Here is a 12,812-nt window from a genome sequence, read left to right as displayed (position 1 = left end):
TGAGCGACGACGCATAAAACGAAGAAGACATTGTTTTGGAGGGTATGAGTTGTGCTTGTCTGTGTACGCGTGTGGGAAATTGCGGCCTTTACGTGTCCGTATTATTATTATTCTATCTTGCGCCGTTGCTTGACTGTCTATTCCTCCTTATCTCTTATCTCTTTTTTTTTTTTCTCCTGTCGTTCGCCGTTACTGTCCATAATAACAATCGATATATATATATATAAGTGTATGTATGTACGTATTCTCCTTGTTCGCGTTCGTAGTTCTTTTGCCTTCCTTTTTTTTTTCTTCGATTTGTACTCATATACATGAGTACAACTTTTCTTCTGCTTTTTTTTCTTTTTCCTTTTTGCTAGTTTGGTGCGGGATGTCGTTCTCCGTTCGCGCTGGCAATTCTCCAATGTCACAGAGAAGTTCGGCCTCTCAGGCACACGTGTCACCGAAAATGATACCCCAGTCGGCTTTGCGCCCGATTGCGCCATCGTTTTCCCTTCAGGCCTCTGAGGACACGCTGAATAACGGCAACATCGGCATTTCGACTAGGAAGATGGGAACGAATCCAACACGGTACAAGACAACAATGTGCCGGAACTGGGAAGCAGGAACTTGTAACTTCAAGGGATGCACGTTTGCTCACGGTGTTGACGAACTGCGTGCCCCGGTGCGTGTCGATCATTACGGAGGTCACAACTCACATCTGCATGTTTCTTCCCAGGGAAAGACCCCACCGCAGTATTCCACAGCAATGGGCGGACCTTTGGGCTCACCACGGATTGAGCAATTGTTGGAGATGCTGTATGCCGAAGTGATCCGGGAACGGGATCTTGTGGCTGTTCATGTTGAGGCCAATCGCACCCTTGAGTCATTGTTAAAGAAGGAGCAAACACTTCATGAAGAGACAAAGGCACAACTAGATGCTGAGAGATCGAGGGTGAATGAACTTGCACGAGTGGTGCTCGAAACTAGCGAAGAAATAAACACCCTTCTTGAGTCCTGCAGAATTAACGAAAGGCAGCGTAGTCGTGTTGCGATGCTCTTGAATAAAATGGCATTTGTTGTTCCCGAGTGCGATGGTACCAGGGATAAAGAGGAGAGGGAAGGGAATAGAGTAGTGGAGCTGCTTAAGGCACTGCAACAGTGCCAGAAGCCTGCAGATGCCTAAGGAATTAATACCCCGGTTTCTCAAATGTTTGGGTATATCAACGGATGGATTGTTTTTTCCTTTTTCTTTTTTTGGTTTTTCTTTTTTCTTTCCGATGCAACTTCCTCTATAAAGAGGGATTGCTGAAGAGTTGATTCTAATTCCAAACACCAATACGTTACTTACAGTCCCGAGCCCGAACATTACAAGAGCAAACACATTGATTGCATCATGCATTCTTCTCCATAAAACAACGTATATATATATATATATATACGTAGAAGTGTGCGTTTATTTTTGTTTATGCATTGACAATGACAATGATGATGATGATGATTTTTTATTTCATTTTTATCTTTGTTGCCTATGCAGGTAAAATAAAAGGGATTGCCACAGAACTTCTCTCGGGTGGTGGTGGGGAAACTGAGGGGGATGCCGAAGTTTAACAAGAAAACGAGGGGATGGTGCGCCAAAAAAAACGGTAAGTCTGCCCCTACCAAAAAAAAGACGAAACACATAGATCCCTGTGGTACCAATGAAGTGGATGCGAGCATTAATACCGCGACAGAAGAGGTGGAATCCCATGAGGAGCCGCTGGGGCAGCCTCATTTTTCCAAAATAAAGAGAAAGAAAAACGATAAATTGCAACTACAGGAAATTGGGAGACTGACACTTAAGCCTGGTATGACAGTTGCACAGGCACACGAGAAAGCAAATAAAGTTTACCAACAGAAGCCATTACAAAATATACCCGATCCTTCTTTTGAAGAGGAAGAGGAGGGATACGAGGAGGGAGAAGAAGACCACGGCGGCAGCGATGAGGATTACAGTGACACAGCCAATGAACGTTCAGTAGAATACCGTAAAGGAGGCTACCATCCTGTGGTGGTCGGCGAGGTGTATCATGATCGCTATCGTGTAGTCAGAAAGCTTGGTTGGGGATATTTTTCTACCGTTTGGCTCGTTTGGGACTACGTAACGAAGCGGTATCAGGCTCTGAAGGTACAGAAGTCGGCCAAACATTATACCGAAGCTGCTTATGACGAGATTAAGCTATTAGGAGAAATTATGTCGTCTGATCCTGATAAAACTTGTTGTTGTGCTCGAATGAATGACTACTTTGAACATACCGGTCCGAATGGAGTTCATGTTTGCATGGTATTTGATGTTTACGGAGAAGATCTGCTTTCTCTTATTGATAGGTATGAATATCGTGGTGTTCCATTGCCCATAGTGAAGTGTATATCTCGACAAGTTCTTGTGGGGCTGGAACATTTGCACTCCTTGGATATTATTCACACTGACTTAAAGCCTGAGAATGTACTGCTTTCCAGCCCAAAGCATGCGATAATATCGTTAATGAAGCGTTATCACCCCCCGCCATTACATCAACGTCTTCGTCTTGTTGAGCGTGATCCAAAGACGATGACAAAATCACAGCGTCGGCGTTACTACAAAAAGCTAAAGGCTATTGAACAGAATGGTAAAAAGAATGAAAATATCTCTGAGAAGGGCAATCAGTGTGCGACAGCGAAGACTCATAAAAATTCCATAGAGCAAAACCGCGAACAGGAGCAGGCAGAAGCGATCTCAGAAAGTGAGACAGACTCTGACTGGGAGATTGAGCGCCTGCATCACGTCGTTCTGGCAGATTTTGGTAATAGCTGTTGGACATACAGGCAGTTCACGGATGAAGTTCAAACTCGTCAGTACCGTTGTCCAGAGGTGATTCTTGGGGAGCCGTATTCCACCCCAATAGATTTGTGGTCCGCTGCCTGCCTTATTTTTGAGCTGATCACAGGTGAATTTCTTTTTGATCCACGCAAGGGGGAAAATTATTCACGGGATGAGGACCATTTGGCCTTAATGACGGAACTGCTGGGTGATTTACCCGAAAGCATGCGTTTAGGAGAAGGCAAGTACCGGTCCCAATTTTACAATTCGCGCGGTGCGCTGCGTAACATTAAAGATCTCAATTTTTGGTCCCTGGATGACGTTCTTTACCGCAAGCACAAGTTTACCCGGAAGAAGGCGGAAGAAATTGCAGACTTCCTTCTCCCAATGCTCGAGTTTGATCCTCAAAAAAGAGCGACTGCTACCGAGATGCTTGCAAACTTTGAACACTTTTTTGAAATTAAGGAAGATGACTACTCCCCGTTTTGCTTTGTCTCTTCTGATGCCGATCGTGAAATGGTTGAGGCAAGCACAAGCAATGAGGAGGACTCGGAAACATCGGGCGACTCCAATGATGCCGATGATGAGAGTGAAAATAATTCACTTGGGAGGGAAAAAACACGTTGTGGAAATAAAGAAATGGATTCTGCCCAATTTTGGGATGAACATCCCCTTCTTGCCAGGGAGTTCTTGGAGAAACGTGGACTCAGCTTGCTAGATATCCATGACTTACTCGCAGGAAAAGAATTAGAGGATCCGGCCGCACATAAATCTGCACTTGAGGTTATTCACCTTCTTTCAGAGGAGGCGGCCGATGCTAGAGGTGAGGGACATGCGGACAGAGATGGTGATGCAACTTCCCGCGTAGAGGAGCTCAACAACAGCATCGGTGACGTTGGGAGCGATTGAGGAAATCATCACATTACCCTCTGCTGCTGTGGCTACAGAGCTGAATGAGGTGACTTAGCGGGGGAGAGAAGAGTAAGAAGGAAACGAGAAGAAAAGGAAGGAGGGTTTCTTTTCCAGAATGATCGCATATGGGGATAAGAAAAGAAAGAGAAAAAAGAATAAGAAGAATGCAAAAACAGTAACAGAATGTTTTTTGAGGTTTTTGCAGTGCAAATTATTGTTTTGTGATTTTGTTTTGTGTGCTTGAGTAAAGGAAGGTGATAAGCGCCAATATATTTGTGTTTATACTGGCTTATGACTTTTTCAAAGCTGATCTGTGGGTGTGTGTTTTGTCTTTTGCAAGCAGTCGAAGGCGAAATAATAATAATAACAACAATAGTAAAAGTTGTTGCGTTTTTGTACATTTATTCCCCCCTTTTGTTGTATTTGGTGTTTTTTTTTACTGAAGTGTTTTTTTTTTTTTGATTTGTGTTTGTTTTTCGTAATTTTTACGCGTTTCAGCGTTTTGCAGGTATGTCGAAGAAGCAGGAAGTGAAGTTTTACGGCTCCAGCGCCGCGAAGGACGAGCTGGTTTACGGCGTTGTGCACATCTATGCGTCCTTCAATGACACATTTGTTCATGTGACGGATATGTCTGGTCGCGAAACCTTCTGCAAGATTACTGGTGGCATGAAGGTGAAGGCGGATCGTGATGAAAGCTCGCCCTACGCTGCCATGATGGCTGCACAGGACGTTGTGGCGCGCTGCAAGGAGTGTGGCATCAACGCGCTGCACGTCAAGATGCGTGCTACTGGCGGTGTGGGCACGAGGAGCCCCGGCCCCGGCGCTCAGGCTGCCCTTCGTGCTTTGGCGCGTGCTGGCATGAAGATTGGCCGCATCGAGGACGTGACCCCTATTCCGACCGACTCTACCCGCCGCAAGGGTTCTCGCCGTGGTCGTCGTCTGTAGAGGCAACCTGTGAAACACCCGCCATGTTTTCTTTGGGTTTTTGTTTTCTTTTTTCCGATCCGTTATAATGTTTCCTGAATGGAGATATTTTTGATGTATTTTTTCGATGTTCTTTTTTTTTTTTTTTTTAAGTGGTGCACCGCACTTTGTTTTCCATTTGCCCTATACTCTTTTTTTTTTTTACTATTTTTTTTTTTCTGCTCTTGCTGTTGATGGATGGGGATTAGTAGTGAAGTATGTTCCGCGCTTTTGCTCGACGCCTCGTGTCTCGCACATTGCCGCTGTTGCAAGTGCCAAACCATGATCTGCCAGAGGGCTTTGAGTTTCTTGAGAACAAGGTGGTGGACAAGGACATCCACGCTACCCACGAAAACTTGGAGACTCTCAGATTTACACTTACACGGCAGGATGAATTTCTCATGCGGGAAAACCCTGTAAAGTGTGTCACTGTGACTGGTGTAAACGGTGAATACGGCATTTATCCTGGCCACGCCTACAAAATTGTTCAGCTTGTACCTGCTCCCCTGACGGTAGAGTTTACGGACGGTACCACGAAGAAATACTTTGTGAGTGGCGGCTTTGCACACATCAATAATGAAGGTTCATGTGACGTGAATGCCGTGGAGTGTGTCGCTATGGAGGACCTTGATCTTTCCGCTGCCGAGAAGGCACTTGCTGCGCAACAAGCTTCTTTAGGTTCCGCAAAGGACGAGAAGGCCAAGGCAGTTATTGAGATCCGTATTTCTGTTCTTGAGAGCGTCATTGCTGCTTTGAAGCATCACCATTAAGAAGTGCTTCAAGCTTGCGGCACTCTTTAAATGTTGAACGTGAAATTGTTCCACTTTGATAGTTTGTGTAATAGCGTGTTAGTAGAAGGAGGTGGTGGCGGTATCGCCTTGCTATTCCACAGCCATTTTAAAAAAATTATTTATGTTTTTTTTTTTCTCAAGTTTGTTTTTCTTGGGCACCATTACATGGCATTAAAAACACAATTTTCATTTCAAAAAGTTTGTGAGCCCGCATTCTTTCTTTTTTCTTCTTCTTATTTTGCTCTTTGCGGCCTCTAGAAGGGCCCGGCGATGGAGCAGCAAGTCATTGCGGTGCACTATCAGCGAATGGAGGAATGGCTGAGTGACCGAAAGGCCGTCTTGGGGAAGAAGCACAAGAAAGAATTCTTTCGTCTTATGGAGCTGGCGCCCAAACTGGAACAGTTGGTGCGTTACGAGATACCAGCGCAGCACAAGCAGAATAAGAGGCTCTCAGGTCTCTTGGATGACGCCTATGGGTCCATTGAGGACGCCGCTAAGGCTAGAAAAAATCTCGAGGAAAGACAAAAACGTTTTTTTCAGGAGTATGGCCTGGTGGAGAGTCAAGGTGCAGAGGAAGAAGATCTCGAAGCGGTGATTGAGGCCAAGATAGCCAGCAGCACGACTTCTTTGAACGAGGCGCTTAGGGAATTTGGCAGAAGCCCCCATCTTGAGTCCTTCCGTGAGGCATATGTTCGCGCTGCAAAAATGTATTCCATGGGAATGTACGATGATAACGTTTTCTCATTGCACCTGCCTTGGTTGGACAGGGTTTATCAGGAACGATTTTACAAGTCCAAGGTGGATATACATCATCATGAGCAACATCAGAAGCAGCGGGCGGGTGAGCGGGATCAGGTTGCGGTGAAAGCAAGCACAGGGCCCTGCAACATTGATTGGGGTGACGAGGACACAGTTGATTTGGTCGACGTTGGCGAAACGGTGGAAATTAAATGGGATGAGGAAGCCCTTGAAGTGGCTGTAGAGGGTGCTGTCCGCAACTGCAGCGAGAACAATAAAAGAATGGATGATGGCTGCGAGGAAAAGCCTACAGATACGGTGAAGGGAATTTTTACCATTGACGTTTCAAATGCTGCCCACCGAAAGAACATATTGACAGAGCTGCAGGCGTTTGCTTGTTTTGCCTCGGAACGATCGTCTATGGACGATGAATCGCTTGCCGAACCCGCGGCGGCAGTTGAAGTTCTTGTTAAGAAACTAACAGCATCAACGGAGGCGGTTTTTGTACGCATGAAGACAACCCCCACACTGCGGTTTTCCTTTATGGAAGAGGTACGGCGGCTTCAACGAGGCATTGCGGCTGCATCTATGCGAAAGAGTAATAGTCAAGCTAGAGTACACCAAATACAGGAGGAAATTGAGCGACTGGGACCGCAGCTGGATGCATTGCTAATTGCTGCAGGGAACTGTCGTGACGAATGTCTTGCTGAGTTGTTGAAGATGTTCCCTGGGCGCACTGTGACTATTGTAGGGGATATTAACAAATACCTCTAATTGTGGGAGGGCTAGGCGTTTTTATTTATTTCCGGAGAAGAAGAAAAAAGGATAGGAGGGGGAATACAGAGAGTGCGTGTGTGGTGGGTAAATGAAACTGCGCACGCGAGAGCCCCTACGTGAGGAGCCGTTGACAGGGGGAAAAAAAAAATGTGGCGAATGTCCACAAAACCCACTTTAGCTAATTTTTGAAATAATGAGGCTCAGTGCATTTTTTGTGTTTATATGGATCTTTGACGAGGGAGGAGGAATAGGCCTTTATCTCGCATCTCGCATTTCGCCTTTTTTTTTTTTCCTCTTCATTGTAGCGCGATTTATTTTTTTGTTTTTATTTTTATTTATTTTTTTTTTTGCCAGGGGCGAAAAGAAGGGATAGTCAAATGGAAAATACACGTCGGAAGGAGCCCCCTTTGTGGCTTAACCCCGCCGTGCACGTGTGGATTACGAAAAATGATATTCCTGTCGTGAATCTTCGCGATATTTCCGAAAAGTTGCGCCTGCCCCGCTCTGCTTTTCGTGCGGATGAGGCTCCACAAACCCCTGATGAGGAGAGTTGCCCGGCTGAAAGCGCAAGCAGTAATGGAGAAAAAACGCCGGAGCCAACCAAAACTGAATCTCTTAATGCGCTGCTGGGCATTGCGCAGCGTCGCTCTGAGAAACAAACCACACCACCAACCCAGCTTCTTGCGGTTCCCAGTAATCCTCCTGCCAGTGGAGGAAGTGGTGCGTCTAAAGAGCCTGAAACCAAAGCACCATCATTTCCCAAAACGCAGCCTGCGGCCGCTATGGATGTTGAATTTGTTCAGGGCGTTAATTTACCGGGAGAGAAAAATACGGTTACACCTGTTCAACCTCAGCCAGATGGTGTACAGAGTGTTGCGCTGTTTCACGATCCCGTTTGGGGAGAGGTTGGATCATCCTACGATATAGACTGCCTTGCACCAAGAGAAGAGGAAAAAATTGATGTTCTTTCTAGCCTGAAATTTGGAATTCTTTCGGAGAACGTAAACAAAAATGAACTCTCCACGACTGGCACCGCAACAACAACTACGGCAACTCCACCGGCTTTTACGGCGTCTAACCCAATGAGCGAAATGATGTATCAACCCCCTCCGCATCCTCCTGCTATGACGTCATCCCCACAACAGATAGCCTACCCACAGGGTATTAGCTTGGGCGCTTCGGGATGGACGACGGCTCCACCTCCTGGGCATGGTGTGGCGGTTCATCCCTTGCAGTTTGTTGGTTTACCCTTTCCATTTATGTCTCAGGCTGCGGTCATGGCTGTACCACAGCCATACCGTGTGCCGTACCAATTTTATCAGATGCATCCTCAGGTCCCTCCGCTTGCTCCAGTACCGCCTCAGGCTGGGGCGTACCAAACTTCTCCGAACCCTGATCTATATCAGATAGCAGCACAAAAAATTGCAAATCAACAGAGTTCCTCACCCCGACCCGGGACAAACGTTGGAGCTGCCCCTTTCATTCCTGGAGGAAAAAGCGTCTGATGAGGCTTTTCCACACGAGCTTTGTCTCATTATCTTTTTATTTTATTTCGTGTCCCTTGGAAAACCCAAAGAGTGCGTATACATATATATATATATATATATGTATATGTATGGTGAACAGGAATGACCAGTAGGAAAGGAGGCTGGGGCGTTGATTTGTATGCGCCCCCATGCGTGGCCAAATGGCAAAGCCAGTGAGTGGGTTTGTGAAGAGAAGAGAGAGTAAACTTGCAAAAACCGAAAAAGAAAAAAAAAATAACAAGAAAATCCAAAGAAAAAAAATAAGGCAACAACAACAACAATATTCAAGATTGCGAAGGAAAAAGGAAAAAAAAATTACAAGGGTCATTAAAAGGATCTTAACCACCCTTTTTTTAGGGGTGCGTGCATGTGTGGAGTTGTGTGCGCTTCTCTTTTTTTTTTTTTTTTTTTTCGTACAGATGCCTTTTTCTTTTTTTATAATTTTCTTTTTCTTTTTCTTGTCTGGTTGTCAGTGTGTGGGAGAGAAGCGGTATGTCGACGCGAACCGGGCTGAGATCGCCAGCTCAGGATCAGATGGGGAGGATTATAGCGATGTACATCCAGCACATTATGGAATTACAGTCTGGCTTGGGGGAAAATGCACCAGGGGCCGAGTTTGCACTTCCCAATGGCTCCTTTCCGTCCTTTGTTTTTTTTTGTGCTGAGTTTGTGCCTGGCATATCGTTGGAAAAATACGCCCAGCGTCTTGTAACTTACATGAAGTGCTCTGCCGAAGTTTTTATATTTTCTCTCGCGTACATCCGACGTCTGTTCATTTTGGGCTTTCCCCTACACTTTCGTTCCATTTACCGCGTTCTTCTCACGTCGTTGGTGGTTGCGGCCAAAACAAGAGATGATCTTTGCTGTTCGATGAGCTACTATGCGCAGGTGGGCGGTGTCACTAACCGTGATCTTATCATTATGGAGCTTTGGTTTCTGGCGGATTTGCTTGATTTTAGGACAGAAGTACAACCCGATGAGTACAGAGCCGTTTGCAACGCCATTACAGCTGTTGTGTCGGCTGAAAAGGCCTGCAGCAACCCATCCGAATTGCGCGGTGTTGCGGATAGCAACACTTTCAAGGAGGATGAAAAGAACACCCTTGGCCTCGAAGCCTCGGTGAATTAAGGGGTGCCAGTTGTATCGGTAGCTCCAAATTATTATTGTTTTTCCTTAAGGGAGCTACTCTCTATTATCTGTGTTTGGAACTATGTATACATACATGCGTGTGTTTTCACTGTTTTTTTTTTTTTTATTTCTTTGCTTTACTGGAGATGAGGAGCGGGCGATAACGGTCAATTATTAGAAAGTACTATGAGATTTTTTTTTTCTTCTACATTCTATCATTCACTTATTTACTCATTTACTATCACTTTTTAATACATGAAGTAGTAAACCAAAAGAGTTTCAACCCACACGAGAGAAGGAATACATCTAAAAGAGGAGAGTAAAAAAGTAAATTAACAACAACAACAAAAAAAAAAGCTTTTTTTTTTTTTTTTTTAATGCTAATCACCACTTTAATTAATTAATTAATTAAATTTTTTTATATCCCCCATTTCTCTTTGCCTTTCTGGTTTGGCCTTCATCGGTTTGTGCGCGCATTTTTGATGATCTTACAGCTATTTTTTTTTTTTTCTTTTATGCGGCCAGACTTTTTTTTTTTTTTTTTTTGCATTTTTTTGTTGCTGTTGCTGTTTTTCCGGTGGTGTCCTTTTGTTTTCCAAGCTGGTGTGGTACAAGGATGTCGAAGGGTTACACGGTGGTGTCTGTGATGAAGCAAACACAGGAGACGGTGATAAACGAGAGCCTCATTCGGGACTGCATCTATCTACCGCCTGCGTGCACCACTGAAGAGGAGCGTCTTCGTTTTGTGGGCGTCCGCGAGGAGAATCAACGGCATCAGCGGGTGAAGACGACAATGGAAACGATGGAGCTGCATAAAGTAACAACACTTCTCGCCTCGTACCGACGGATTGGGAAAATTGAAAATCTTGTGGGGTTGTGCAACCTCACAAAGCTGGCGTTGGACAACAACAACATCAGTGTGGTATGCAACTTGGGTCACCTGAAAAAATTGCAATGGCTCGATCTCAGTTTCAATCAGATAACAGAAATATGCGGTTTGGAGGATCTCGTTGAACTGGAAACCCTCTCTTTATTCTCTAACAACATCTCGGTGATTCAAGGCTTGGAAACACTTAAAAAACTGACCTCTTTGAGTCTCGGAAACAACCGCATAGAGGCGCTGGAAGACGCGGCTCGGTATCTTCATCGACTGGGCAGTCTTCGGATTTTGACACTGAAGGGTAACCGTGTGGAGAAGCAGCCGCACTACAAGCTCCGTCTTCTTGCATTTGTTCCGACACTTCAGTTTCTGGATGGCTGTGTTATTGACCCCAATGAGGTTGTCAGTGCGCGTGAGGAACAGCGGGAAAATTTGATGCCTGTTGATGAGGAGGATGAGCGTGCGGCCGAGGTTGCAAAGGTGGAGCAGGAATTGGAGAAGGCACGGAAGGATTATGAGCGTTTTAACTGCCCTGATGAGACGAATTTTTACGATGAACTCTTCCACCTGGAGTTAGATGGACGAGGGGTGGTGGAGTTGCTTCGAGTGGACATTATAGCCTCGCTTTCGAAGGAGCTGTTGGAAAAATACCAGATGGAGTTTACGGAAAAGGCAAGAGAACTCACAGAGGCGATGAAGGCGATCCGTACGAGGCGTGATGAAGACGAGAGCGCGTTTAATACGGCGTCAGCCCGTTACAGGCAAAAGAATGCAGATGCATGTAAGGCGATTATTAAGCAGTTTGAGAAGGAGGTTAAAGCTCATATTCCCCGTACCATGTGGTGCCGCGAAGTTGACACTGGCGCCATTCCATCTGAAGTACTTTCGCAACTTCAAATTCGTCTTCGCGAGGTACGGCACCAACTCTTAGAGAAGGAGGCAGACCAATATGATGCGTTGGAGTCCCTCAACGCCGGAACAATCGGGAAGTGGAAAGGCGATGGCATTGATGTTATTCTTCAAACCGCGTTCGAAAATTTTTTGAAAATGGAGGCAGACTTTCAGGTTGCTCTCCGGCAGTTGTTTGACTCTGTTTTTGAAATGCGGCAGAAACAGGAGCATGCAACAGACTCCTACCATCTCATAAAACAGGACGAAAGTATTATGGCAATCATTGACAACAAGGAAGACTACCAAAAGTTTTTGGGTGACTGGTTTGAACTACGACGAAAGCGTTTGGAAGAGATGGAACAAATGTACATTAGCAATGAGGAGAAGCTCCTTAGGGAGCGTTCAACCCGGATTTTGGACGAGGAACAGAGTCGTCATCGGGCTCGTCTGAATGAAATTCATGAGTTTGTGGAGCAGATGAAGGGTTTACTGGAGTGTGCATGGTAATTATGGGGAGGTACATGTTTATTCAGTTGCCGGTTTTTCATCAGTGGTAATTATTTTCTTTATTGCTATTATTGTTATTATTATTATTATTTTGGTTGTGGTGAGCGTTTACTTTGATTTTAGCAAAAAATTTTTTTTGTGAGTACTTGCCTTTTTGTTACCTGTAGTCGTAGAGGACCAATCATGGGAGCGTTTATGTACCTGAACGAGTTGTGGAAGAAGAAGTCTTCCGATGTGATGCGCTTCATTCAGCGTGTGCGCGCGTGGGAGTTCCGTCACCAGCACACAGTTGTGCGTCTGCGTCGTCCTACGCGTCCGGAGAAGGCCCGCATGCTTGGATACAAGACAAAGCAAGGGTTCTCCGTGTTTCGCGTGCGTGTTCGCCGCGGTGGTCGCAAGCGTCCTGTGCACAAGGGTATCACGTACGGTAAGCCCAAGACGAGTGGTGTGTTGGGTGTTAAGCTCAACAAGAACAGTCGCGCCATTGCAGAGCAGCGGCTTGGTAAAAAGTACGGCAACCTTCGTGTGCTGAACTCGTATTGGGTGAATGCCGACTCGACCTTCGTGTGGTATGAGGTGGTTGCAGTAGACCCAATGTGCCGCACTATTCGTCGCGACCCACGCATCAACTGGATTGTGAACGCAGTGCACAAGCACCGTGAACAGCGTGGCCTCACGTCGGCGGGTCGCAAGCACCGCGGACTGCGCCACAAGGGCCACAAGGCGTCAAAGCTGCGTCCGTCAGTCCGCGCCGCGTGGCGCCGCAACAACCGCATGGTCTTCCTGCGTAAGCGTTAGTGCTCTTCACGAGGTTATTTGCGTCCTCTTACGCCGCCCTATTTTTTTTTTTATTTTGTTCTTTATACTCAAAGAGCAACAGA

At 45.8% G+C, this 12,812-nt stretch overlaps 9 protein-coding genes across 9 annotated transcripts, besides 19 other annotated features; all 9 read left to right on the top strand.

Annotated features, from left to right (window-relative positions):
* Positions 1-3,202: part of a sequence feature (haploid, Esmeraldo-like haplotype) that runs on past the window's edge.
* Positions 236-1,165, top strand: Tc00.1047053506945.210 (zinc finger-domain protein, putative; the record flags this gene model as incomplete). Its single annotated transcript, XM_813891.1, has 1 exon — positions 236-1,165. One exon carries the CDS (start codon positions 236-238, stop codon positions 1,163-1,165), a length of 930 nt encoding a protein of 309 aa, XP_818984.1.
* Positions 1,401-1,420: a microsatellite.
* On the top strand, positions 1,577-3,727 carry Tc00.1047053506945.220 (serine/arginine-rich protein specific kinase SRPK, putative; the record flags this gene model as incomplete). Its single annotated transcript, XM_813892.1, has 1 exon — positions 1,577-3,727. One exon carries the CDS (start codon positions 1,577-1,579, stop codon positions 3,725-3,727), a length of 2,151 nt encoding a protein of 716 aa, XP_818985.1.
* Positions 3,203-3,228: a sequence feature (haploid, non-Esmeraldo-like haplotype).
* Positions 3,229-4,515: a sequence feature (areas merged during assembly that could not be assigned to a particular haplotype. This can correspond to areas where the two haplotypes were merged or to regions with more than two copies in the genome that were merged during assembly.).
* Positions 4,241-4,675, top strand: Tc00.1047053506945.230 (40S ribosomal protein S14, putative; the record flags this gene model as incomplete). The annotated part of the gene is made up of 1 exon (XM_813893.1): positions 4,241-4,675. One exon carries the CDS (start codon positions 4,241-4,243, stop codon positions 4,673-4,675), a length of 435 nt encoding a protein of 144 aa, XP_818986.1.
* Positions 4,516-5,395: a sequence feature (areas merged during assembly that could not be assigned to a particular haplotype. This can correspond to areas where the two haplotypes were merged or to regions with more than two copies in the genome that were merged during assembly.).
* Tc00.1047053506945.240 (ATP synthase, epsilon chain, putative) lies at positions 4,912-5,463 on the top strand (the record flags this gene model as incomplete). The annotated part of the gene is made up of 1 exon (XM_813894.1): positions 4,912-5,463. The coding sequence occupies one exon, from the start codon at positions 4,912-4,914 to the stop codon at positions 5,461-5,463; it is 552 nt and encodes a 183-aa protein (XP_818987.1).
* Positions 5,396-6,256: a sequence feature (areas merged during assembly that could not be assigned to a particular haplotype. This can correspond to areas where the two haplotypes were merged or to regions with more than two copies in the genome that were merged during assembly.).
* Positions 5,588-5,619: a sequence feature (AT_rich).
* On the top strand, positions 5,755-6,996 carry Tc00.1047053506945.250 (hypothetical protein, conserved; the record flags this gene model as incomplete). Its single annotated transcript, XM_813895.1, has 1 exon — positions 5,755-6,996. The coding sequence occupies one exon, from the start codon at positions 5,755-5,757 to the stop codon at positions 6,994-6,996; it is 1,242 nt and encodes a 413-aa protein (XP_818988.1).
* Positions 6,257-7,105: a sequence feature (areas merged during assembly that could not be assigned to a particular haplotype. This can correspond to areas where the two haplotypes were merged or to regions with more than two copies in the genome that were merged during assembly.).
* Positions 7,106-8,543: a sequence feature (areas merged during assembly that could not be assigned to a particular haplotype. This can correspond to areas where the two haplotypes were merged or to regions with more than two copies in the genome that were merged during assembly.).
* Positions 7,316-7,348: a sequence feature (T-rich).
* On the top strand, positions 7,377-8,504 carry Tc00.1047053506945.260 (hypothetical protein, conserved; the record flags this gene model as incomplete). The annotated part of the gene is made up of 1 exon (XM_813896.1): positions 7,377-8,504. One exon carries the CDS (start codon positions 7,377-7,379, stop codon positions 8,502-8,504), a length of 1,128 nt encoding a protein of 375 aa, XP_818989.1.
* Positions 8,544-8,745: a sequence feature (areas merged during assembly that could not be assigned to a particular haplotype. This can correspond to areas where the two haplotypes were merged or to regions with more than two copies in the genome that were merged during assembly.).
* Positions 8,582-8,616: a microsatellite.
* Positions 8,737-8,840: a sequence feature (A-rich).
* Positions 8,746-12,812: part of a sequence feature (areas merged during assembly that could not be assigned to a particular haplotype. This can correspond to areas where the two haplotypes were merged or to regions with more than two copies in the genome that were merged during assembly.) that runs on past the window's edge.
* Positions 8,913-8,937: a microsatellite.
* On the top strand, positions 9,018-9,653 carry Tc00.1047053506945.270 (cyclin, putative; the record flags this gene model as incomplete). Its single annotated transcript, XM_813897.1, has 1 exon — positions 9,018-9,653. The coding sequence occupies one exon, from the start codon at positions 9,018-9,020 to the stop codon at positions 9,651-9,653; it is 636 nt and encodes a 211-aa protein (XP_818990.1).
* Positions 10,012-10,032: a sequence feature (AT_rich).
* Positions 10,046-10,065: a microsatellite.
* Positions 10,151-10,227: a sequence feature (T-rich).
* Positions 10,270-11,931, top strand: Tc00.1047053506945.280 (hypothetical protein, conserved; the record flags this gene model as incomplete). The annotated part of the gene is made up of 1 exon (XM_813898.1): positions 10,270-11,931. One exon carries the CDS (start codon positions 10,270-10,272, stop codon positions 11,929-11,931), a length of 1,662 nt encoding a protein of 553 aa, XP_818991.1.
* Positions 11,981-12,022: a microsatellite.
* On the top strand, positions 12,115-12,729 carry Tc00.1047053506945.290 (ribosomal protein L15, putative; the record flags this gene model as incomplete). Its single annotated transcript, XM_813899.1, has 1 exon — positions 12,115-12,729. One exon carries the CDS (start codon positions 12,115-12,117, stop codon positions 12,727-12,729), a length of 615 nt encoding a protein of 204 aa, XP_818992.1.

The sequence above is a fragment of the Trypanosoma cruzi genome, genomic scaffold (assembly GCF_000209065.1).
Source record: "Trypanosoma cruzi strain CL Brener 1047053517161 genomic scaffold, whole genome shotgun sequence".
Classification (NCBI taxonomy): Eukaryota; Euglenozoa; class Kinetoplastea; order Trypanosomatida; family Trypanosomatidae; genus Trypanosoma; species Trypanosoma cruzi.
Note: the sequence above shows the minus strand (reverse complement) of the source record. Positions and strands in the feature narration are given on the sequence as shown.